Source organism: Cyprinodon tularosa, unplaced genomic scaffold (assembly GCF_016077235.1).
Source record: "Cyprinodon tularosa strain WSP-4 unplaced genomic scaffold, ASM1607723v1 ctg17, whole genome shotgun sequence".
Lineage (NCBI taxonomy): Eukaryota > Metazoa > Chordata > Actinopteri > Cyprinodontiformes > Cyprinodontidae > Cyprinodon > Cyprinodon tularosa.
Genome location: NW_024038531.1, coordinates 2,506,006 through 2,531,091, shown reverse-complemented (window position 1 = coordinate 2,531,091; position 25,086 = coordinate 2,506,006). Strand labels below are relative to the sequence as shown.

The 25,086-nt window shown below is 41.5% G+C and overlaps 1 protein-coding gene across 1 annotated transcript; it reads left to right on the top strand.

Annotated features, from left to right (window-relative positions):
• Positions 1 to 33: 33 nt before the first annotated feature.
• On the top strand, positions 34 to 25,086 carry nup37 (nucleoporin 37). Its single transcript, XM_038281279.1, has 10 exons — positions 34 to 160; positions 3,379 to 3,554; positions 3,636 to 3,757; positions 13,066 to 13,138; positions 13,230 to 13,324; positions 21,368 to 21,458; positions 24,340 to 24,524; positions 24,612 to 24,662; positions 24,740 to 24,833; positions 24,907 to 25,086. Exons 2-10 carry the CDS (start codon positions 3,399 to 3,401, stop codon positions 25,018 to 25,020), a joined length of 981 nt encoding a protein of 326 aa, XP_038137207.1. The 5' UTR covers positions 34 to 160; positions 3,379 to 3,398; the 3' UTR covers positions 25,021 to 25,086.

Here is a 25,086-nt window from a genome sequence, read left to right as displayed (position 1 = left end):
TAATACTCTTTTAAAGTATCTCTATTTTAAGTTTTATCAAAGACCAAAACCCCCGAACTACTATCAATGGTACGTTCGGTGACGTATGCGGAAATATGGTTGAAAACAGTCCAGAGGCGCGCTGGGTTTAGTTCAACGACTTTGTTTTAAAAGCAACTTGGTAAAGTATTCACACCATTGCTGCTTTTATGATAAAACTTGCTCTTCTGTGAATTACTATTTTATATTTTGTCCATTTGAAATATGAAAATAAGGCACTCATTTTATCTCGTGCCCATGTGACATGTACAGTTAGCTTCAGCAACATGCGTGGTGCAAAAGGAGAGTTCTTATTAAAAATACAGCATGAACTGTTTATTTGGTTCTAAAACAAACAAGGTACAATTTTAATTGTGAAATACATGATATCCGCTTACTTATATTCAGGTAAATTAATTTTATAAACGTTTTATATATATATATATATATATATATATATATATATATATATATATATATATATATATATATATATATATATATATATATATAGAGAGAGAGAGAGAGAGAGAGAGAGAGAGAGAGAGAGAGAGAGAGAGAGAGAGAGAGAGAGAGAGAGAGAGAGAGAGAGAGAGAGAGAGAGAGAGAGAGAGAGAGAGAGAGAGAGAGAGAGAGAGAGAGAGAGAGAGAGAGAGAGAGAGAGAGAGAGAGAGAGAAAACTGAGTTTTTTTGTTTTGTTTTTTTTGTTTTATTATATTTTTTTTATACAGTGTCCTGTCTGGCAATGTGGCAATATTAATAATTGTCTTGATGCCAAAAAGAACCTAACTATTTTGCTTTCACAAGTAGAGCAGTACGGCTATCGCCATAGTGTTCCGCTTGATTTATGCATATAAATAGCTTTATTATAATTCATGCAGGGAGTATTACAGATTTTATGGACACTGCAATGTAAGTAGAACAGGAAAGAACAGGAAAAAAAGGAGAAAATATGAAAGAAAGAGGAGATGACAATAAAACATTTTCAGTCTGCTTCATCACCTGCAAAGAGATGTAAAAAGAACAGCACAACCAACGGATATAATATAAGAGATACGATAAAGTAGCCCCTTGATGCTATTGCTGAAAAATAAGTAGTATTATTTAAATTGACATGTTTACTGCGATAGCTGAAGATAAGAATATGGGCTTTCTGTATGGAAGTGAATCCCTAAGTACCTGGAACCAAGAACCTGTAGTTGTTTGTGAGAGTGCACTTGTGCATGGAAAGTTTATTCAAAGGAATAATGCTCAATAGTGGTTGTGAAGAGTCAAAGAGATGCCCCTCCAGAGCACCGAAGCATGCACCGGGTGACCCAAAGCCCTAGACACCCAAAGGGACCCCAAGAGCAAAGGCCCCTAGGAGGGGCCAACCCAGGAAATCTGACCCCCAACCACGGGAGGAGGAGAAATGACCCTGAGCTATAATGTTTTACCACCTGAGCTATAACTCGGCACAGCTCCTTCAGAGGTGCAAAAGGACTTTAGGCTTCTAGTTTCTCCACGTTCATTGGCCAGGCATCATCTGATATAGACGGCTTGATCTTTGAAGGTTTTCAGTCGTTAAATCAGGCATCCCCAAAGTCGGTCCTCGAGAGCCGCTGTCCTGCAGGTTTTAAGCTGCGTTCACACCGGGGGCAGCTGGCACGACAGAAGCAGCGAGTTTACATGCAAAGTCAATGGTTGACGCGCGTCAAGGCGCAGCAAAAGGTCCCACGGCGCGTTTTGAGCAGCAGGCGCAGCGCGTCTGAGCAGCTGAAGCAGCGCGTCGGGCGCGTTTAAGCATCTGACGCGCGTGACGCGCCGCAAACGCGTTGCTGCTCGAGATGGAAAAATTGAATTTTTGCTGCTCGTCGCGCCGCGTCAACCAATCAGAGAAGCTGACCTGGGAGCTGGCTGGGAGAGAGACACAGCGCTGACACAGTTTATTGACGCCTAAATTAACTTAAAATATATACATCTGCCGGCAGAATATGTTCGCTTTTATTATTCTGGTGCCTGCAGATCGGATTATTTAGATGAAAAACACCTACCAGCCGCCGCGGTAAACCGCGAGGAGGCGACCCCCCAGAGGCTGCTGATGAATGGATTCCTTCTGTCGGCGCACCGCCGGTATGTGGGGGTCTGAGCGGCTCCGACAGAAATAATATTGGGAGGCAGGATTGTAATCTGGATGAACTGACTGCACTGATTACGTTTTCAGGTGTATTTTCTCACTTAAAAACATATTAAAACTACTTTATTCCCACTGATCACAGCAAATATAGCTGCAAGGCAGAGAAAGGATAGAGTAGCTCCGCCCAACGCGCGTCAGACACACTTTTGCACCGCGCAGCCAGAGCAGCAAAGCTGCTTCAGCCGCGCTTCAGAACTCACTGGTACAAGCAGCAAAAATGAAGCAGCAGACGCGATTTTGCTGCTTTTGCAGCGTCCGGTCTGAACGTAGCATTAGAGCTCTCTCTGCTTTAGTACAGCTGATTCTGATGATTGCAGTTCAGCAAAAGCCTGTTAATTTACTATCAATGTAAATCAGCTGTGCTGGAGCAGGGAAACCTCTTAAACCTGCAGGACAGCGGCCCTCGAGTTTGGGGAGGACCGACTTTGGGGATGCCTGCCTTAAATGATGTTTTAAATAATTCTTTGTAAGACTTAAAAAGCTTGGTCTCATTATTATAAACTAACCCTGACCTGTGTCCTGTGTCCTGTGTTCCTGATGCGGTCTTCATGTTTGCTAATGTTCTTTAGTAAAACTCTCATGTCTTCTCTAGTCAGGTGGCTGCTTTTATTCTTGGTCGAATCTATGTTCAACTCTTAAAAAGATTGGAGGTAATTTGCTCGTTATCCCTTCTGTAGTGTAACTCTCGAAGCTTAGGCAGACTCAAGTGGCTTCCTTAAACGGGTTTATCGACACCCGTTCAGTCAATTTTTAAGCTCCAAGTCAACTGTGAAAACTGAATATAACAAATAAAAATCAAACTGACATTAACTGCTTACATGGTACAAAATTTAAGTTTACAAAAGAATAGTATCCCCCCCGATACAAAGAAAACACCTAATTGGTCTTATGCTTTGAAGCAACAAAAGCTCTAGGATTCAGAAGTTCATGCATTTTATTTATCACCAGCTTGTCCCCAAATGCTCCACTTTGTCACTGCAAATGTTTCTCTTTTTACTTCCTGGAAATTAGAGTCTAGTTTCTAAAGTATAGTCCTTTAAAATAAAACCTTTTAAAAGCAAATTAAATTCAATATCAAATGAATACAATGAACACATGAAAATTGTGCCATGGATTATTTTCTGCTGGTATAAGTGTCTGGGCTAAATGTTCTGCTAATAAATGCAGTTTTGTCTATTTCGTAGACTACACCAGAGCTCCCAGCATGCAGGAGGACTCCACCCGCAGTCCTAGCTACACAGTGGCATGTGAGGACTATGTCCACGTGGTCGAATTCAGCCCGTTCAGCTCCGGTTCCCCTGCCTCTCTTCTGGCCTACGGTGGAAACCAGTATGTGGTGGTGGGCACTTGCCTCTTCCAAGTAAGAGCTGCAGCTCCACACTGTCATATTTACCCAGTACAGTGTTTGTCTGCGTCTTCAAGCACAAATCTGCTTTTACAGGAAGAGGACGTGGAAGTGGAGGGAGTCCAGTTTAAGGTTCTCAGAGTTTTTCATCATGATTTGCGCGTTGATGCTTTGGCTTGGAGCCCTGAATCCCGGCTGGACAGAATACCCACAATCAGGTATTACCATTTAATATAATGTATATGTTGATTGGTACCGGTCTATAATATCAATAAAGATGTGATAAGCTGGTTGTTAACCACACTATAGGGTTTAAGTTGACTTTTTCTCTTACATTAACCGCACAATCACTTTGGCTGCTCAGATGCTTCAAAGTGTTTGATTACTGTTGGCTGTTAAAGCATATTTTGATGTTAAAGGGAGTTCTGAAATTATGTATGTTTATAGGCTTAAAGTGTGGCGCTGCACAGTTTGAAGTAGAGCTTAAAATCTGACAAGAAAAGATGAATCATTTTCCTTTTAATTCAGTTATGGTTTGATATGATAGAACTACTTTCAATAAGATAATAATTATCTTTGTTTTAAAGTAATCAGTCTCACAACTCTTATCCTTTTTCACACTAAAAAGGAAAAACAACTTTATTTTATTGGATGAAAAGCTTTTTCCAGTTGTGATAAACGTATTGTTAAATAGAAGGAGAATAATTGAAGTCAGTTTAGAAAACCAAGGGAGCTTTAATGTTTAACTTTATTGTGTAAGTTGCCGGTACTAATACCTTTAAATTGTTTGTTTCAACAGGTGAGAAGTTTTGCGTACCTCCATGTTTTTTATGTTTGTTTTTAATAATACAATTTGCTACTAAAGATGCTGCCAATTGCCCATAACGTTGTACTTTTCCTTACAATGACAATAGAGCTGCTTATTTAATTCCTATAAACTTATAGTTAAGTTGGCAGTAGTCATGGATTTCAACTGCTATAGCAGGGTCCTTGTGATTAGACTGAAACAAAAATATCAAAAGGATAAAGAAGCCTAAATAAAAAAGTTATATTCCTACCTAAGCAGTTTATTCATTACCTTTTGTTTGTCACCACCTCAGATCGATTAGTTAGAAAGAAATCAGTGTTTCAAGATGAAATAATGTAAGAATATTGCAAAACTCTGAAAGCAAAGGTGACATAATTTAAGTCCATGACTTAAAAAAAAAAAAAATGCAGCAGTTAGTTGCCTTAAATTTGGTTAAAACATTTGCTACAGTCAAACCTAAAATAAAAATATTTAGAAATTAGCTTTTTCAGGATATCCGTGACCTAAACAAGGTTATTTATATTATTAAACTCCTTACAGTAGCTGCATTTAATCATTCTGTTAAATCTATTAATATTGTTTGATTCCTTTATCAAACTAAGAGTGAAGAAAACGTCACTTTTAAAGGTATAAACTTAAAGGTATAAAATGGTTTTTAGCTTCAGAGTAGATTTGATCCATCTCAGTTAATTAAATTCATTCTATCTCAACAGGATCCTTTAGTTGGACAGTTTAGGAAAAGGAAACGTGTACAGGAAGAAAAACATGAACTAAATCTCAGGTGTAGAAGTGCTGGATCTCTCCAACTCCCCGTAAATCTGATGAAATACAGTAGGAAACTAGTGGAGGCTCCACCAGCTGGAACAGGCTTTATGTTGCTTTTCACCACTTTCAGAAAGAGCTTTTTTTAAACTACGGTAACTCAACCTGCAAACTCTCTTAAAAGGATCTTTAAAACATCAAATGAAATGGGTGAAAAAGCTCAAAGAGTTGATAAAAGCAATGTATGCATAGATCAAATGGCTTTTATTTTACAACAAAATCCAGCCACCTTAATCTAGGGCTGGAACTATTATTATTTTGCAAATCGGTTAATCTGATGATCATTTTTCGATTATTCACTTAATAATCAGAATGCTAAACGTTCCTTAAAGAAGACTTTTGATGAAATTAAACCAGGTAAACTAAAACTTTTACACTTGAGGAGTTCTGGATAGAGCATATTGACATTAGCCTGACGTAGTCCTACTCAATTCTAGTCAGAATATGAGTCTGATACTGCTCCATAGAGCTGTGATTATGGGGCGTGTTTCGAATTAACCAGGAAAAAAAAATGCCTCTGCACTCAATTGGATAGACCTACAACCAATAAGAGCAACGGAGTGTGTGACGTATGTTAAGCGACCAAGGGAGCCAGCTGATAAATTTAACTTTTACCGAATCCTGTTGGAAAGACGCCAAAAACATCTTTCTTTTTAACAAATGCCTTGATCGCGTTTCTCTGTTCCTCTTTTAAAATTAATTTGCTGTCGATATCTTCTAGAACAGACCTAATAGCAGAATCTACACACCTCAACTCTCCAGCGGCAGCCATTGTTGTTGTCACCCAAGCGCGCTTTGGTGACGTGGTTGATTAGGTTACTGTTGATCATCTGTCCATCATCATATAAAGCCCGCCCTGACAATTTGATTGGTCCGACCAGATATTGTGCGAGCATACTCGCGCTACTACTGAGCAATGCCAGACCGAACTTCCCGACCTCAAACGTTGTGGGCTGGACTAAGTTCGGAATGGCACCCAGGCTGTATTGACATGAGAACAATCTTGAAATCTTGAATGCAAAATGTTCATATATTGTTTTTTACAATTTTGAGTTTTACAGTCTCTGTACTTCAGTTACAATTAATCGATTACTAAATTAGTAGACGATTATTTCAGTAATTGATTAATCCCGATTCATCTGATTGTCTCAGCCCTATTTTAATCCAGGCCTTTAAAGCCGGGCGTACAGTGCGATTATTTTCAATCATTGCACGCAGCTACAGCTCACACTGTAGTAAAAAAAAAACAGTGTGAGTTCACAGCTCACGATTTATGTTCGGCCCAACGCTCTGATGCGATCTACCTGCTCACACTGTACGACTAAAAAACACGTCGGACTCGGCTCCACAGTGAGATGCCGCTACTTGGACTTGTCTATCCGGAATGAGTAGAAGAGCAGGGTTCCCGCGGGTCCTTAAAAAGTCTTAATAGGCATTGAATTCTTCAAAATAAAACTATGGCCTTAATTGATATTAAAATGTCTTAAATCAGTCTTTCGTAGGTCTTAATTTTTAAAACATCATAAATAGGATCATTTTTATTACGATTTATTTTTGTAATCTAAATAAAACATTAAAATTGACAATTTTTTTATTTATTTAAAAAAATAACGGCTCGCCATTATTGGTTCCGTCCCGATAGCGGAACCAATAAAGCGTTGTTGTGGCCGGGACATTTGGGAGATGCGCCATTAACTTTTTGTCTGGAAAATATGAGCAAGTGTAAATGTAACCAAAATTGTCTCCAGCCAAGAGTTTTCTCCATGGCTAAAACCAGGGAACATACATGAGGCTCAGTGGATTTAGTGCAAGAAGCGATTCAAGCTCAGAACGATGGGAATTAAGGCAGTGGAGTCACATGCGAAGCACGAAACACAAAGCGTCAAAATGGAGTTACCAAGAAACAGCCGGTATTTCTCCGTTTTGTTCCACCCTTGTCTCTGCAACGCCTCCACTTATCACCAAATCAAACATACTAAGAAAACGATACAAAGAAAAATAACTGCAAAAAAGACTTAGCACTGGTTATGTTGTGGCTTTAAAACTAATTTGTTTGGTTCCCTGCTAAAACAAAGTTTGTGAATTCAGTTAAATAATTGTTAAAATATATCTGTCATTTGTGTGTTTTTAGCTTTCTTCCTGTATGGGAAGTTTTTCAAAATTTGAAACATTAGTGCGGTGGTTTATGTTAAAATAAACCTTTTGGGTTAAGTTGTTGCAAGAGGGTTTTTCTTGTTTCTTGTGAATTTGGTCTTAAATTTTCATTTTAAGTGGCATTAAAAAGTCTTAAAAAGTCTTGAATTTAACTTTCCTTATGCTGTAGGAACCCTGAAGAGGAATATGAAGCTCAGTAGAGTGAAACGCGCTGCCTTGGCAATTTGTGCAATTTTATGCTGAAAGCCCTAAAAACAAAAGGAGACAACGTATTTAGACAAAGACATGTCTGAGCAAACGTGGCTACTACGGTCTGTCAATTTTACAGAAAGAACTCCATTTCACTCATTGCACCCCTCGCCATGCTTTTGTGTTTACATCTGAGAGGAAGAAGAAAAAGAAGAATCCTTGTTTGAGAGATTTGCAAACGACGGTTGATCGTCCCTCGTAACCCCCTGTACACTACACCAGCGGCCCCCAACCTTTTTTGCGCCACGGACCGGTTATATGTCAGACAATATTTTCTCGGACCCGCCTTTAAAGTATGGGGGTTAAATACGATCAAATAAAATGATACGACTGGCATAAAATCAAATACAAACAGCATAAAAATAAAACTCACAATTATGCTGAATTAGTGGGAGCCCTGAGCTTATTTCTTCGAAACAAACCGGTCCCATCTAGGCGTAATTGGAGACAATGACACACGAATGGTGCTCTTGATGTCCAGTCTTCCCAGTCTAGCTCTGTTTTGGTCGCTGTAACCGCAGAAAATCCTGCTTCACAAAGATAGGATGTTATAGATAGTAGGGATGCACGATATAATCAGCCCCTTATCGGTATCGGCCTTAAAACTGAATATCGGACATCGGCCACCCCACCGATATTTAACCCGATATTTGATCAGCTTCTGAGTTTCTAAAGTCTAAAAAATAAAAAAATACTACTACTTCTTCCTCAAAAACTTCTTTTTACAGACTTAAAAACTTCTAAAGACGAGGGAAAAAATATTGATACATTAAAATATCACAATATCTTCATATGCTGATATATTGCCATTTAAAAACACCATATCTATCTCTTTTACTAATGAAATATAATAATAATATAAATATTGTCATGTCATTGTTATGCTACGAAATCCCCCGAAAATTCACGAAATTTTGCCATATTTTTATATGTTGATATATTGACGCGGTATCGATCTATTTTACTAACAAAATCTCACAAGAATTTGCAAAATATCACGAGAGTTTGTAACAGAACGATGAAATTTCACGAGATTTTGAAAGTAAAATAGATCGATACCGCGTTTTTAAAAATCTATTTGATATCAGCATATGAAAATATATTTGAGTATATTATTTTTCAAAGTGTCAGAAATGGATAACAAAACTGCTATTTTCAATGACTACTTATTTTTGTCCAGCTTTAACATCAGTATCGATATCGGTTATCGGCTACATGAGTTTTAAAATATCGGCATATCGGATATCGGCCAAAATCCCAATATCGTGCATCCCTAATAGATAGGATGCGTCTTGGCCTGAATTAACCTGTGTCAAGAGGCACAGATGAACCGACTGATGTAATTGGGAGAGAATACCGCAATGTCTTATATTTTTCAAAATAAAACACTCAGACTCTGATCGTCGATAAATTATAAATATATATTTTTTTCTGTGCGGCCCTGTACCAAATGACCGACGGACCGGAACTGGTCCGCGGCCCAATGGTTGGGGATTGCTGCACTACACAATGCACGATCAGGCTGAAAAACGGCATGAAAGATTATTTTTTACCCCGAAAATCGCAGTGTACACCCGGCTTTATTAGACTTTGATTTGTTTACTCTCTTTATTGTTTTCCGCCTTTTCATCTGCCCATTAGTATGATCATCCTTCCTTTCATCTATCAAATCTTCTGTTAATTTTATGGTTTATTCATTTTTAGTGGCAGATATGCCTCTTGAGTTAGAGGTAAAGCAGAAAAACGCCATATAATCCATTTATTTTTATTTTTGGTCAGCTTTAGCCCCCTGCTCTTCACTGGCAGCTGCAGCTCCAGGTGTGCTGCTCCGCTGCTGTGTAACATCTGCATCTGCACCCAGTCTTTCTCAAACCACCTTAGATCAGAGTCTCCCCGTTTCCTTCGGACATCTGTGCGACGTACGGTGAAGATCTTCAGAAACTCGTCTCTGCCACCTTTAGATGCTTCAGTTTACTACCAAGATGCTGTTTTTGTTCGTAGCATTGGCGTTATGTAAGATGTCATCAGGTTTTTTTTGGAGGATTATAGGATGCTGAGCCATCCTCCTTTTCTAGAAAGCTGACATCTGTGGGTTTGGCAATAACAGGATGGCTTTTGTTTGTGTTTTTTCTGGGAGAGCTTGACGGCCATGCTGTCCGATAGTATTTATCGCTCCTCCTCGCTGCCATACGTCCAGGAATGTTGCCAAGTTGTTTCAGGTGGGAAGAAGCCCAACTAGGGATTATTAGAAAGCAGAGTTTCCACCTGATTGGAGCTGTGGATGTGAAGGATCTGCATTTCCCCGTGGAGGCGTTCAGGCTCAGTGTAATTGGAAAGGAAAGGCAGCGCTAATTCCTGGCCTTCTGTGGTTTACTACACAGGACCCCTGAGCCAGCGTTGTGACGTGCGCACATGTTATTGTGCTGATGAGAACCCGCTCAGGTTCAAGCTCTCCCTTCAGTCGGCACGTAGCTGTGCCTTCCAGGAAAAGTACAACGTTCTCACGGGCTTGATGAGAGGGGGGGGGGGGGGGGGGGGGGGCGCTTCACAGCAGCCTGTATTGAAAACAAGCCTGAAGAATATTAAAACCACAGACTTCCACCACAGATGCTCATTTTTCAAGCTTGGCTGTCATCTGGTAAATACAGCGGCTAATGCACCGAACAACACACTTTTCTATTAGAGCTCTTAGCAGAGGATACTAAATGATGATGCCAATTCACAACACATGTCATCTCAAGGCACTTTACAGTTTACCAGATCATCCAGTCAAATTGATTCAAAGTTTCCTATTTATTTAAGGAAAACCAGTTGATTGCATCGACTCATTGACTCGAATGAAATCCCTCACACTAAGCATGCTTTTAGCGACAGTGGAGAGGAAAACTCTCCTTTAACAGGAAGAAACCTCTAGCAGAACCGGGCTCAGTGTGAGCGGCCATCTGCCGAGGCCGACTGGGGTTCAAGGAGACAGAAGTAGAGATACAAAAAGCAGCTGTAAAAGGCGGCCCCGTCCAGGAAACACAGCCAGGCAGACGAGCTTTGAGCCAGCTCCCATGTCAGAGGATGAAGAGAGAACATTCAGCCAGTCACAGTCAGAGAAACAGGACTACACTGAAAAACAGGCCGATTTCCAACATCTATAAACAAAGGTGTTGATGGAAGCAGCACAGCTGATATTTCTCTCCAGGATGGAGTCACAGCCAAACAGGAACTGACCAGATGAAGCTACTATGAGAAAAAGCAGGGAGAGAATAGAGACATAATGAAGCAGAATGATCAAATGGGGGTCCCTATGTTCTCCAGCAGTCTAAGCCTATAGCAGCATAACTATAGAGATAGCTCAGGATAACCTGAGCCGCTCTAACTATAAGCTTTATCAAAAAGGAAAGTTTTAAGCCTAGCCTTAAAAGTAGACAGGGTGTCTGCCTCACAGACTAAAACTGTGTCAGACTGAGCAGTTTTTCCTGTCCTCCATTGTTGCGCTGTTTGTAATTCATTCATATTAAGTCATGTTCATTTTAAGACATCTGGGCTCCAACATTTGCATTTCAAACCTCTTACTTCTACTATCATGCATTGATCTGTAACTCTGTGTGGCTGCAAACCCATTTAAAGTGTCTTAATGCCAATTTAAGGCCAATTTATACTTCTGACGAATTGCCTCTGCAACCGTCAAATCAATCTCTGGGCTTGACCACGCCCCCACGCGGAGGTTTTGCAACCATCGTGGCTCGCCATTTTTAAAAAGCGAGGAGTAATAACAATGGATAACCACGACGAAAGGTTGATCGAGGAGGTTCTGAAGTACAACCACTTGTACGACGCCTGAGACATGTTTTGGAAAATAAACACTCCCGCCGGCGCCGCCTAAGAAGTTCTCGTGAGTTCTCCCATAGGCTCCCGCTTGCGCTTCGGCGGGAAACTGCTGTGCGTCCCTAGAAATTCCAGACCGACGTTGCAGAAGCATAGCAGCAAAACTGGTTTGTGACCAGATTAGGGGTGTAAATAATAATCGTTTTGTATCGATGCATCGATCCAACAGCCGACGATCCGAAGCATCGACACGTCCGCAAGATAATCGATTCATGTTTTTTTTTCCTCCGGTCTATTTTTATCCATTTGCTCCTGGGCGTAATTCTCTCCCTCCCGTGCTGCGGTGGCGCTAAACCCATTTTGCCCTCCTACCTCGCTTCCTAGTTATACTCTTACAGCAGTGTGTTGCAGTCAGCTTGACGCAGACATTTTTGATTTATGCTCAATATTGAAGTGTGGTCTGTGCTACACGCTGTGGGTCTAGATACGGCCGAGGCGGTGAGGAAGTGGGGGCGAGTTTAGTACGACGACGGAGGGACATGAGGGCCAAAAAGAGCAGAGATCCAGGTGGAAAAAGGGTCGCAGGGTTCTCGCGCACCTCGCTCTTCTAGCGGGTCAAATTTCACAAGTTGTTTTCTGCAATTTCGGTCATAAAAACAAAACGGTCATCTACAATTTGGGAGGTGCAGCAGAGCGTCTGTGGAGGGGGCGGGGACGTCTGGAGCCGAGGTATTGCATTGCACTCATTGCACTGATTTTCTGCAGTATTTTCTGATGCAAGGCCTTTCAGAATCTATAACGCAGGGGTATTATTATTTTTCAGTGAATTATATTTTAATAGGAATAGGTGGAGTGCAACATAACGATATTAAAGCTTTCATTGATTTATTTCAAATTTGAAACATTGTCCAGCCTATAAGGTTAAAAGAAAAAAAAATGAACCAATTAATCGAATCGTATCGTGGTGTATTCTTGAGTATCGAAAGTAATCGAAATAGTGATTATATTGCAAATACAATTAATTACCTAGCCTCTCTAAAGTAAGGAAAGTTTAATTTCTCAGCAGGAAGGAGAAAGACTAGCTTGGGAGAAGTATTGATTTGTCATCTACTAAACTTTAGAATGAGAATATGCATTATAGATGGTTTTAAAAAGTGGAACAATGTTTTCAAAGTAAAATCAACGATAAAAAGCCTGGTTTGTCTGTAAAGTACGAGCCCCAGTACCAGGAAAACTTAACTTTCTGCAGAGGCAAACTGCCTGAAGGGTGTTTGTAATGACATCATGCCAAATCTCTCTGTGCCTGAAATGTGTTAAGAGCTGTCTGTTTATACTGGTGATGTGTGTGTGTTTTTCCTGTCATAAGTGAGTTAGTGTAATTGTGTGAGTAATTGCAGGTGCCGGTGTGTACGAGGACTGATTAGAGGGGAAAGTCCTCTCCGCGTCTCAGCCCCGGGTTTCCAGCAGAGTCACACGTAGATGGCGTGAGCCGTCTTGTTTTTCCTCCCTGTTTATCTTTGCAACCAATTAGAATATCCCTGGCAGAGTTCCCCATTGATCTCATTCCAAGTTCCTGCCACACACAGACTCCGGTTCAGAGAGGTCGTCTGTCGCCGAGTGTGTTTTTATGATCCCTCTTTGTTTGTTGTTAAATCTTCTCTTTCTCTCTTTCTGCAGGTTTTGCACAGCGGCTGCTGACAGAAAACTACGCCTGCTGACTTCTGATCTGCAGGATCGGCATGAAGTTAAGGTATCCCAGCATGTGGAACTGCTCTTGTCATCAGACTTGGAGGTTTTATTAAACAGAGTTTCACTGATTGTCTTCTCTCGCTTTCACCCAGGTGATGGAGGGCCACACAAGCTACATTAACGATTTGGTGTTCGAGCCCACCGAGGGGAAACAGATCGTTTCCGTCAGCGATGACCACACTTGCAGGTCCGAGTTGTTTTGTTTCCGTTTCCCCGCGTCTTCCCGGCTTCTGATTTTCAGTCCTGTTCTTTGTTAATGGTGCAGAAAGTCCTGACTGTGTTTCCACTGTGAAACCTGATGCTAAACACAACACGCTCCTCTGTGACTGCATACGCACAGAGCTGCTTTGTAGCATTTCTGGCTAATTTGTTAAATATGGAAATCCAATTAAGCGCAGAAAGATTTTCCCCGCTAAGTGGGGGGGAGTTTGTAACAAGGTTCCTAAATTTTCCTCTTCAATTAAGGCGCAGAGAGGGGAGAAACTGTCAGTAGAGAGGGTCAGTGAAGGGACAGCCCCTGAACAGGAAACCATTTTACTGTAAGAAGCAAAGCTGGGCTGACGCTCTATAATTCATTTCTCTTTAGCCTCATTTTACTAGTTTACCTGTCAATATGATGGTTTCCACCTCTGAATCGGTCCTAAACTTGATTAGCTTAGTGTCTGCTATCCTTTTAGAACTGCTTCGCCTCTATTTATGAAGTCTTACACCCCATTTACACTACCCTTGAAAAACCGTGCAGAGACCGGTCCGAGCTCAGTAACTGAGATAACTTATAGTGTGTAAATGGAAAGCAAACTGAACTGAACCGAGCTAGACACAACTGGACCGCGCTAAGTACTGCAGACCAGTTCCAGAGGTGGGCTTGGCTCGGTTTTTCCCTGGCTCGGTTCTCTGATAACAAGAGCGCATGAGCAGAACGCGTCATCTCCGTCTGGCTGCACATCCCGATTCACACTCCATTCCAGTAGGTGGCGGTAATGCCCCTCTGGAAGTTGCTTGCCAACCAACACAAATCAGAAGAAGAAGAACAACTATAAACAACAATCAAAATCTTCTCCACGCAACATTTTGATTTGCTTGATTCCCTCCTTCTTCGTCTTCTTCTCCTTGTGTTTTATGGCGGTTGGCAAACAACTTTTGGTGCATTACCGCCACCGACTGCTTGATTTCCTCCTTCAATACTGGCAGTAATACCGCAGATCGTCACTAGGAGGCGAGGAGTCGAGGAACCGAGATAGCGTGATGTGGAAACGGTCGTCAGAACCGAGCTCGGCCTGGTTAACTGATCCGAGCTCGGACCGGTCTCGGCATGGATTGGTTTTTCAAGGGTAGTGTAAATGGGGTATTAGATCATTGCTTCGTATTTCCCTTCCAAAGAGTTTCCTCTTATTTTCTCCCTTTTTAATAATAAACAATCAAAAAAACAAGGTACGCTTTAGGTTAAATTTTTTTCTTCATTGTCCTTTATTTCCATTCAGAACTGCATCGATTTTCGCCAAAGTCTTGTAGAGAAGATTTCGAAGTCTTTTCCAGCTCATACCAGATATTTGAGTGGAGTTAGGTTGTCCAGTCTGTCCTCATTGGTCAACTCTTAAGGCAAGGCAAGGCAAGGCAAATTTATTTGTATAGCACAATTCAGTACAAACACAAGTGCTTTACATGATTAAAATACAGGAAAATAAAACAGAATCAAAGCAAGTAGGGAAAAATAATTATAAATAAATAAAAAATGCAGAAACAAAAGAGAATATTAAAAACAGTTGGACTAAAGAAAATAAAAAAGTTGAACTAATGATGTTTCAGTTGAACTGTTTAACTAGAACAGTCGAAGGCAATCCTAAAAAAATGTGTTTTTAGTCTTTATTTAAAGGAACTCAGGCTTTCCACACTTTTACAGTTTTCTGGAAGTTTGTTCCAGATAAGTGGAGCATAGGAACTAAATGCTGCTTCTCCATGTTTAGTTCTGGTTCTAGGTCTGCAGAGCAGGCTGGAGCCAGAAGACCTGAGTGGTCTGGAGGGTTGATACACTGATAGCAAGTCTGTGATGTATTTAGGTGCTAAGCCATTCAGAGATTTATAGACTAACAGAAGTATTTTAAAGTCTATTCTCTGAGATACAGGGAGCCAGTGGAAGGACTTTAGAGCTGGGGTGATGTGCTCTACTTTCTTAGTCTTAGTGAGGACACGAGCAGCAGCGTTCTGGATCAGCTGCAGCTGTCTGATCCACTTTTTAGGCAGACCTGTGAAAACACCGTTGCAGTAATCAATTCGACTAAAAATAAACGCTTGGATCAGTTTTAGGCAGGGTTAGTTCCTCATTACTTCCTGCTTTCTGGCCACTCTAAAGACATCCGCCATAAATCCTCTCTGAACTGTTTTATTATAACTTTCAAATAGGCTAAAAAAAAAGCAGAACCTTTGAATTTGGACACTAAACTATTAATTAATTTTTTACTTTTATAGAAGAGGAGCATTCGTTTATGAATTGTGAATTTCTTTTTTCAAAAACTTAGTTTGGTGGCAGTTGCTCAAATTCCTTTCTCTTAAAAAAGTTTGATTATTTTAAATAGATATAAATAAGAGTTTGAAAAATAATGCAAGAAAAATTCCAAATGGATTTTTCTGAAATAATCTGAGCAGATTGGTGGTGATTGCCCTGGTCTGAGATCGCACTAAATTGAAATCCCTCCTCCTCTTCCAACTCCTGAACCGCTTCCCCTCCTTCAGCTGGATGTCCAGAGAAAACAGCAGAGCCCTCCATCTGCTGAAAGATTTAAACTCTGTCATGTTGAGAAAATACGGGACGCGGGAGGAAGACCGGGGCGGAAACATTTCGATAGATCAGGTTAACAACAGAGGAGCGACCTTCCAGTCAGCCACACAAAACGAACCCCAATCATAGAGGAGGGAAGTGGTCGTGCAGAAAGGGAAGGGAGGTTTATGTCGGCATGTGTCAGTTCATGACCTCTCCGTCAGTCTGTTGGCTTTGGCGGGAGATTTTCCACTATAAGTTTGCTTAGTTTTGTCATCGCCATCTCCTGCAGCGCTGGGAACTCTGGTGTAGTCAGTGTGCAACCCGACGCTGCAGTATCTAGGTGGGGAACCACACTCCACTTCCTGAGGGTGGATGTAGTCTGACCTGCACAGCAGGGCGCTGTGGACACAGTGCAGGGTGGAGGTATTGTGGAGATGTGCCACCTAGAGGTCAGAAGGGCACACTGCAGGGTACTGGGAGGATTTGGAGTTGATGGAGTTCACTGCTGAACTCAGATAACACACCTGCGGCAATGAGATTTTCTTTTGTTTTTATCCAGATCCCAGAGTCTTATCTCCATCTACATGTGTGCTAAAGAAAAAAAACATCACAACTGTAATATTATCTCATTCTTTCTCAGGCTGGAGGTTTGTGATTTACTGAAGCTCTAAAGTCGATTTACTGAAGTTGTGGGCATATACATAGAGTATTCATAATGAGTCCAGAGCTTATGTCTAACAACAGCCTAACTTAAAACAAATAAATAGATTTAAAAAAAAAAGATCAGTAAAAAGAAAGAAGGTTTGCAATCTCAGCAGATTAAGCGTCATGTCTGCAATGGAGATTGTTGGTGGTGGGCATGAATGCAGGGAGGATCCATCACACTCACCTTCTGGCTCACCCTTTGATGGGGATGAAGTCTGGAGGAGAACTGACGGTTTCCTCTTCTGAACCCCCTTTTATATCAAAAGCTGCCTATATTCCAATATACAGTAGCTGGAAGTTAGAAACACGTCCATTGGTCGTCTGGAACACGTCACATACGTTGATATACATCGGAGATGAGTTGTTGTTAAGTTATGCATAAGTTAGGCATGCAGGTGGCTCAGTGGTTAGTGCACACCTCCCATGTAAGGAGGATTTAGTCCTTGACGCGGCCGAGCCGTGTTTGAATCCGACCTGTGCTACTTTGCCACATGCATCTCCCCCTCTCTCCAACCCCCTTTACTGTCAGCCTACTGTCAGAAGAAACGACCCACTAGTGCTGTAAAAACTCAAAAAAAAAAAAAAAAAGTTATGCACTCGTTACTCATAAGCTAGACGGCACGTCTTATGAGTAATTTAGGCTATGTTCATACTGCCGCCTGAATTGACCCAAATCCGATTATTTTTTTTTGGCCCATATACGACCTGGATCTGATCTTTTCATGGCTGTCTGAACAACACAGATCCGATTTTTTCCAATGCGACCCAGGCCACTTGGCTATGTGGCAATGAATCCGATACCAATCTCATCTTTTCAAATGCGACCTGTGTCTGAACGGCCAGGTCGGATGAATCCGACCTGAACGTCATTAATACCCGACAAATGTCACTATTATGCGTTTTGCGGCTATTATGCGGCAAGAAAAACAACCACCATGGCGGATGATGATGTGGAGAGCAGTATTTATGTTTAACCATATTGAAAAGATTGAGTTTTTATGGTTGGAAAAGACCGCTAGATGCGCACCGGCTCTACCATCAAAGTTTACTTCTGGAAAAAAAAGAGCACGCTGGCCTGTGACGTCATTGCGTCCTCTACTGCGCATGCGGGACACTTGCGTTCTTTGACTGCAGTTCACACAGGAGATCACATACCAGTCGCATATACTTGGAAATATGAACAGCAACATAAAAAAAAAATCGCATTTCGCAAAAAAATCGGAATTGAGCACCAAGGCCTGCAGTGTGAACGTAGCCCTAGATTTAACGTATGTCAACCATCAGATAACTTGGCTGTAACTTATGGCCCACGTATGGCATATGCTGGTCAGGAAATACATTTTTGAGCAAAATTTCTCAACGTACTCGTCGTATGTCAACGTCTGCCAGCGTGCTTTAGGTTGCTCATAACTTTTACAAAACTGACCCATAACTTATCCAACAACCAGACTGTTTGTAAGGGATACGCTGACTAAATCTTTAAGGTGTGACATAGGCTCAAAACTCCGGGATTATTTCCCAACTGTGCCTCTTTTACTCCTTCCTCTGTCCACGATCGTCTGAAAGTTGGTTAACATGAAACCAGTCTAAAGATTAAAATAGCATAAATGACCAAGATGAGAGTGAAAGTCCATCTATATTTTATCTATACATCATATTTCTGCCCGTTTTTCCATCATGAAAGAAACTCTGCATCTCACTCCCCATCCATAGGACCACCACCTGGATTCTATATTTATTATCTATCATTAGTTAATCTATCATTTTGAACTTTTTTCTTTTTCTTTGGATTCAAATAACTGCTTTGGACTGTTTTGTTTCAGATCTGTTTTCTGTGTTGTTTTTTTCAGTTTTATTTACTATTTAATCTAGTGTTTCCTGGTTCTGGACAAATTTTGTTCAGAAACGTCCTGTTTACATCCATCCCGATAGCCATTTTTAATTGTTTCCTTCCTTCTGAGGACCAACAGCCACTCTGTATTTATTGGAAGCAGAGAATAAACTCTCAGGCTCCGGCTGATTTTCCTCACACTTCAATTAGACAATAGAGGATCTCGGCTGTCCTTTTCAACTCTGTGGTAGATGGAAGCAGAGTGCTGTTGCCTTACGTCTTTCACCTCTTCCTGCAATCGTGTTTTTGTGTTTTGTGGCCGCTGCTCTCCATTTGCAGAGCAGAGGGGTTGACCACAGTTTGGCTGCTGGTGGTATTGCGTGCAACTGGTTTCTCTTTGGCAAGTGGTCTGCAGGAACAGGGTGTAGTTACTGTTTTCCTCATGTGGTCTAGTGAGTTTCTTCTTCGCAACGGACAGGCAGCGAAGAGTTTCGAAAGGAAACAACAGGGAAGGTCCGCTCTCTCATTCTGCATGAGTGCCTCTTACACTTGCTCACTCTTTTCATGCTTACCACAAACTATAACTTGTTTTCTTTGGATCTGTTTATATAGACCAACACAAAGTCTTGAATTAAAGTGGAAAGAATGTTTTGCTGCTTTTCAAATTTTGCTGTTTTAAGAAATAAAAGGTGTTTCTTGCAATTGCATCTTACCTAAGGACTCTTGGGTTGTAACTAGGGGTGTAAATCAGATCCATCATGGTGATTCGATTCAGTATCGATTTCCTGACCCAACGATTCGATTTTTTTTCGGTACTCAAGAATACACCACGATATGATTCAATTCGATTAATCAGTTAAATTTTTTTTTTTTTTTCTTTCAAGTTTGAAATAAATCAATGACAGCTGTAATATCGTTATGCTTTTTTTTTTTTTTTTGAAACAACAGCAAATAACAGAAGTAGAAAAGTAGCATAAAAAAGTACTGCAAAAATACTGCACATAATCAGTGCAATGAGTGCAATGCAATACCTCGGCTCCAGACGTCCCCGCCCCCTCCACAGACGCTCCGCTGCACTTCTCCCAAATTGTAGCTGACGGCAGACAGTGCCGCAGACAGGAGGACGGCTTGTTTTGTTTTTAGGACCGAAATTGCGGAAAACAACTTGTGAAGTTTGACCCGCTAGAAGAGCGAGGTGCGGGAGAACGCTGGGACCCTTTTTCCACCTGGATCTCCGCTCTTTTTGGCCCTCATGTCCCTCCGTCGTCGAACTAAACTCGTCCCCACTTCCTCACCGCCTCGGCCGTATCTAGACCCACAGCGTGTAGCACAGACCACGCTTCAATGTTGAGCATAATTAAAAAATGTCTGTGTCAAGCTCACTGCAACACACTGCTGTAAGAGTATAACCAGGAAGCAAGGTAGGAGGGCAATATAGGTTTAGCGCCACCGCAGCACGGGAGGAGAATTACGCCCAGGAGCAAATGGATAAAAATAGACCAGAGGAAAAAACAAAACATGAATCGATTCTCTTGCGGACGTATCAATGCATCGGATCGTCGGCTGTGGGATTGATGCATCGATACAAAACGATTATTATTTACACCCCTAGTTGTAACTATAACAACTCACAGAAACTCTTCTGCAGATTTGATTAATATCTGGACTTTAATTTGGCCGTCTTTGATCCAAACTCCTCTGTTTGAGAGTGGGTCTATGTTTAGCCTTGTCGTCCTGCTAGAAGGTGAATGATTTACTGTTGGTCTTTTCCCAAGATTTTGAGCTCTACCCAGCTTCCAACTGTTATGCATGATGCTGCCACCACCATGTTTTGCCATAGCGATGCTATGTCCAGGTTGATGTGTGTTTGCCTGTTGGACTGAGAAAATAACGCCTTGGCTTTTTGTGAACAGGGGTGTTGTATTAAAAGGGGTTTTTCTTCCACTTCTCTTATCAAAAATTTTATAACTTGGTAAAGCAGGGAGAAGTTGAAGGAGTTTAGATACGTTTACTGTCCTCTTTACATTTAGATGGTTTGCTCTGCTGCTCAACAGCTCGTGTTTTTATTTCCTCAACGACTTCCCGCTTTTTTTCTTCTAGTCCTGCAACTCCTTGGACGCAGCTGAGCATAAATCCAGATTTCGAGGAACGACAGCTGCCCTAATGAACAGAGGTCAAGCTGTGCTTTCTGTTTTAGTTTCAGCCGACACTTGATCCTGCTCAGCGTCTTCTGTCTGACGTAGGCGAGCCGCCCACACCCAAACAGCGGCTGCCGCACGGATGAAGCGTAGCGCGGCTCCGGCTGTCGTAGCTCGGTGTAACGTGAGGCTGACGTTTCCATCTGTCAAGGGAGTCTGCCTTTCCTCACGTTCAAGAGGGGGGAAAAAAGAGCTCCTTTTCTCTGGAAAAACGGGAATACTGTGTACATCATCATCACGCATAATAAAAACAAAAGAGGTTTGATGGATTAGGGGCAACGTAACCTTGAATGTGATCCATTAAAGCTGCATTGTGAAATCCTAAAGCTCTGAAAAGTGAAGTTTACTCTGCAAGGGGGATAATTGGGCGAGTTGTTTGTGAATAAAGGATTATTTGAGATTATATCAGCAAGAGTTGAGGATGTTTGTCAATGAAGAGCGTTGGAAGGCGAATTCTTTCATTACATAAGCACATAAGCCCAGTTCCTATTTTCAGGCTATATTTAGATGTTAATTAGGAGGAAGCACAGATTCGTTTTTTGCAGATTTCAGACCAGAAGCGGTTCACATGTCCACAAGAATTAGTCTCCGACATCACTAATTAGAGATTAAGGTCGTGTATTTGATCAACTCTCACACAGACATGTTTTCCTCCATTCATTTGTAGGTCAAACAACAGATATTTTAGGTAAAGTATTTTAATTGTGTTAATTTCCTGTGTGTTGTTTGTGTCGGCAGGCTGTGGGACCTGGACGGAAATGAAACGGCCGTTCTAAGGCTTCGCTCGCCGGGAGTCAGCGTGTGCTGGCACCCACAGGAAGTGTTTAAGGTGGGAGGCAGTTGTTTCGGATGTTATTCAGAACCTGTGAAGGAGAGGAAGCAAAAACTTGGCCGGACATATTGAGATCATTTTATGACCGAACATACCTGTTTAGTCTCATATAAGCTAAACAAACCTTCGTCTGTCTACTAAAACATTAACCGGGCTCTAAAGTGATGGTCCCCTGTATCGGTTTATAGAGCTACAGGGATTTTAAATTATTTGTTTTGATAATAAGAAAACTGATTTGTTCCCAAAACCAAACAAGCAGACCGGGTCCTATGATGGAGAGCAAAACCAAGGATAACTTCTTTCAACTCTGGTTTGACTGCTGAAAGGTTCCTTCTAAAGTTTTGTTTTTTAAATTTGCTTTACTTATTTTCTGAATATGAATTTGGAAAAAGTATGAAAAAAAATGTATATTATCCTTTTGCCTAAGTTCACTGCAGGCATTAATCCCCGATTCCAATTTTTTATGTGAAATCAGATCTTTTTTATGTGCTCGTTTACTTTTCTAAATATATGCGATTTGTATGTGATCTACTGTGTGAACTGCATTCATACAACTTAAGTGTCCCGCATGCGCAGTAGAGGACGCAATGACGTCACAAGTGAGCAAAACAGCAAACGTGTTTACAGAAGTAAAAATGGATGGTAGTGCTGGAGTTCATCTAGCGTTCATAAAAGGGTGATAGAACGCCAAACCGAGTTTCCATTATCATGGATGAATAACAGTTCAGTGGCTGAAATGGACGTACAGAGAAGTTCAAACTAGGGATGGAACGGTTTATGAAATCTGTCCGAACCGTTCGGTTCGACTGTCTCGGTTCGGTTCGCATGTGTTGCGTTCGGTTCATGCGCAGCTCCTTTTTCTCAAAGGCGAATAGTGTACACTCCAGAGCAGAAGGTGGCGGTACTGCGACCAAAGCCAACCACCAGTAGTAAACAAGAAGAAGAAGAAGCGAAGCAGCGTAGCCGGGTGTAGCAGAAAAAAAAATCAGTTGTTGTGGAGAATTGTGTGGGTATGGCGAGTGGGAAAGAACAGGAGTTGGAAGACGCGCCAGCAGCACTTTATAGGTCTGCTGTATGGGACCACTTTGCATATTTTTTTTTTTTTTTTTTTTATATATTTTTTTTTATATATATAATAAAAAAAAAAAAAAAGACCACTTTGCATTTAGAGTGACCTACGATGACGGCGGAAAGAAAGTTGTGGATAAAAGTGCAACAGTGTGAAAGCATTGTGCAACACGTGTTGTTTATGCTAACAGCAACATGACCAACATGTCAGGCTAACAATCAACATATACCGAACCGAAAACGGTGACCACGAAACCTTGAACTGAACCGAACCGTGGATTTTGTGAACCGTTCCACCCCTAATTCAAACCCGTCAAATCTCACAATTTTAAACTTTAAAACAGGGGAATTCAAAGGAAGCCCTGAATTGACAGCGGTTGTATGAAGCGTGGATTGCTGGGCCGCTGACTGGACCGGCTCATGCTCTCAGAAAAGAATCATGAGGCAGGGGGAAGCACGGGGCTCCGTCAGTGTTCAGGCTACCACCACCGGGTTGGGTTCAGTTGCTCCGTCCCCTGCTGGCTCCCGGCCCCCGTCCGCCTGGTACGTGCTGCACTGCAGTCGACCAAAATCCCGGACGATTTTCAAATTACCCCCATTGTTTTTAGGTATGAAAAGTAGGACATGTCCGAGAAAAAGAGGACATCTGGTCACCCTACTGTATCAACAATTTGATGTTTCAGTGAGTGAGTGCTTGTTGCTATGATGCGTTCCTTTCTCAGCAGCTTCACTCTTTTTAAACCAACCAATGAGCGCACAGCTCATCTAAATATTCATGATCATACCATAAAAGGGAGAAAACCTGCCGTTTCATTCTAGGGCTTTTAACCAGGCTTGCATTACGGCTCATAGAACAGCAGATATGCCATTTTCAGCCCAACCAATGTTACAAACCCTATTCAGGACCTTAAGGACCAAATACCCTATAGAATCATTCTATGACCCCTTTAAGGGACCTTTGTTGAGTATAAATGACGTTCAGGTCAGATGAATGCGACAGGTCGCATTTGAAAAGATCAGATTCAGGATCACACAAAGCCAAGTGTCTTTGGCCGCATTGGGAAAAATCCAATCTGTGTTGTTCAGACTGTCATAAAAAGATCAGATTAAGGTGGCATTTTTGCAAAAAAAATCGTATTTTTCACTTCAGGCTGCTGTGTGAACATAGACCTTTATTCTCAGCACAGAAAACCTGTTTTTTTTTAAATCCTGCCTTTTTTCCAAAATAAAAAAAAAAATGTATCCAAGGCGTTTATTTTTTTAATACTGACGACTTTGGATTGTTTAACCCTAAAAAGGAACTAACCCTTTTTTTGCTGATGAAGATTCTCAGTCATCCAGGTCGTAGTCATTCCGTAAAAGTTTAAAAACAATCCACTGGACTTGGTTTCCAAGGTTTGAAGACGTTTCGCTTCACCTCCAGGAAGCTTTCTCAATTCAAATGGTGAAAAAAATCAATTCATTTGAATTGAGAAAGCTTCCTGGAGGGGAAGCAAAACGTCTTCAAACCTTGGAAACCAAGTCCAGTGGATTGTTTTTAAACTTTTACCGAACACTTGTTTTATTTTGTTATAATTTTCTGCTGCTACAATTATTGAACATGGCCTTAAAGGCTCCTTTAGTTTGGTATACTCCAGACTTGTATAAAAGCTCTTGTTTTTCATATATATATGATGGAATGGAATATGTTATATGAATTGCTGATATGATGTTTTGTTTTTCTATAATAAGGAACTTCTACAGAGGTCTTGTGTTTCATTATGCTAACTTGTACCCTTCTTTCTACTCTTCTGACACGTTTGCTGATCAGTTAATGGTGGCAGAGAAGAAGGGGACGATCCGTTTTTACGACCTGATCACCCAGCAGGCCATCCTGTCGCTGGACTGCGGACCCAGCGGGCCGCTCATGTCTGCTGACTGGTGTCTCACCAACACTATCAAAGTCGGGGCCGCAGTTGGCACCGATTGGCTGATCTGGGACATCACGCGCTCCAGGTGGGGTGAAAAGGGCGCACTGGTGCAGCTTCATTAGCGCATCTGCAGGACATCTAATGTATCTCATTTCTGTCTTCGTTTATGCAGTTATCCACAAGAGAAACGACCTGCTCATAAAGACAAAGCTAGGCTATTCAGGTACGCCATCTTATTTACCTTTATTTTAATTACCTGAAAAAGAGCTGACTTTTTACAGGTATCGTTGTGCTCTCCAGGTGGTCTCTCGCCAATGAAAACCTCTTCGCCACCACCGGATGTCCCGGAAAAGTCAGCAGTCAAGTTTTCATCCATCACCTCGGTCACCCACAGGTACGTTTTCACCTCACAGCACAAGCCAGCTGCTTTTCTGAGTTCCTTGCAGCTGACGCTCCCCTCTCTGCAGCCTGTAACGATCGGATCGTCCTCAGTCGGGTCGGGCCTCAGCTGGCATCGGACGCTGCCGCTCTGTGTGGTCGGCGGTGACAGGAAACTATGCTTTTGGATGACCGAAATGTAGCAGCTCTTCCAACGGATGCCCTGTTTGTCTTTTCATTTGTGTTCAATAAAATCTATTTTGACAGGA

What these genes read in the sequence shown, in the direction of transcription:
- nup37 (XM_038281279.1), top strand. Translation starts at nt 3,399, where the DNA reads ATGCAGGAGGACTCCACCCGCAGTCCTAGCTACACAGTGGCATGTGAG. An exon ending in TGGGACATCACGCGCTCCAG is followed by an intron (nt 24,525 to 24,611) that starts GTGGGGTGAAAA and finishes TCGTTTATGCAG; the next exon opens with TTATCCACAAGAGAAACGAC. An exon ending in GACAAAGCTAGGCTATTCAG is followed by an intron (nt 24,663 to 24,739) that starts GTACGCCATCTT and finishes TGTGCTCTCCAG; the next exon opens with GTGGTCTCTCGCCAATGAAA.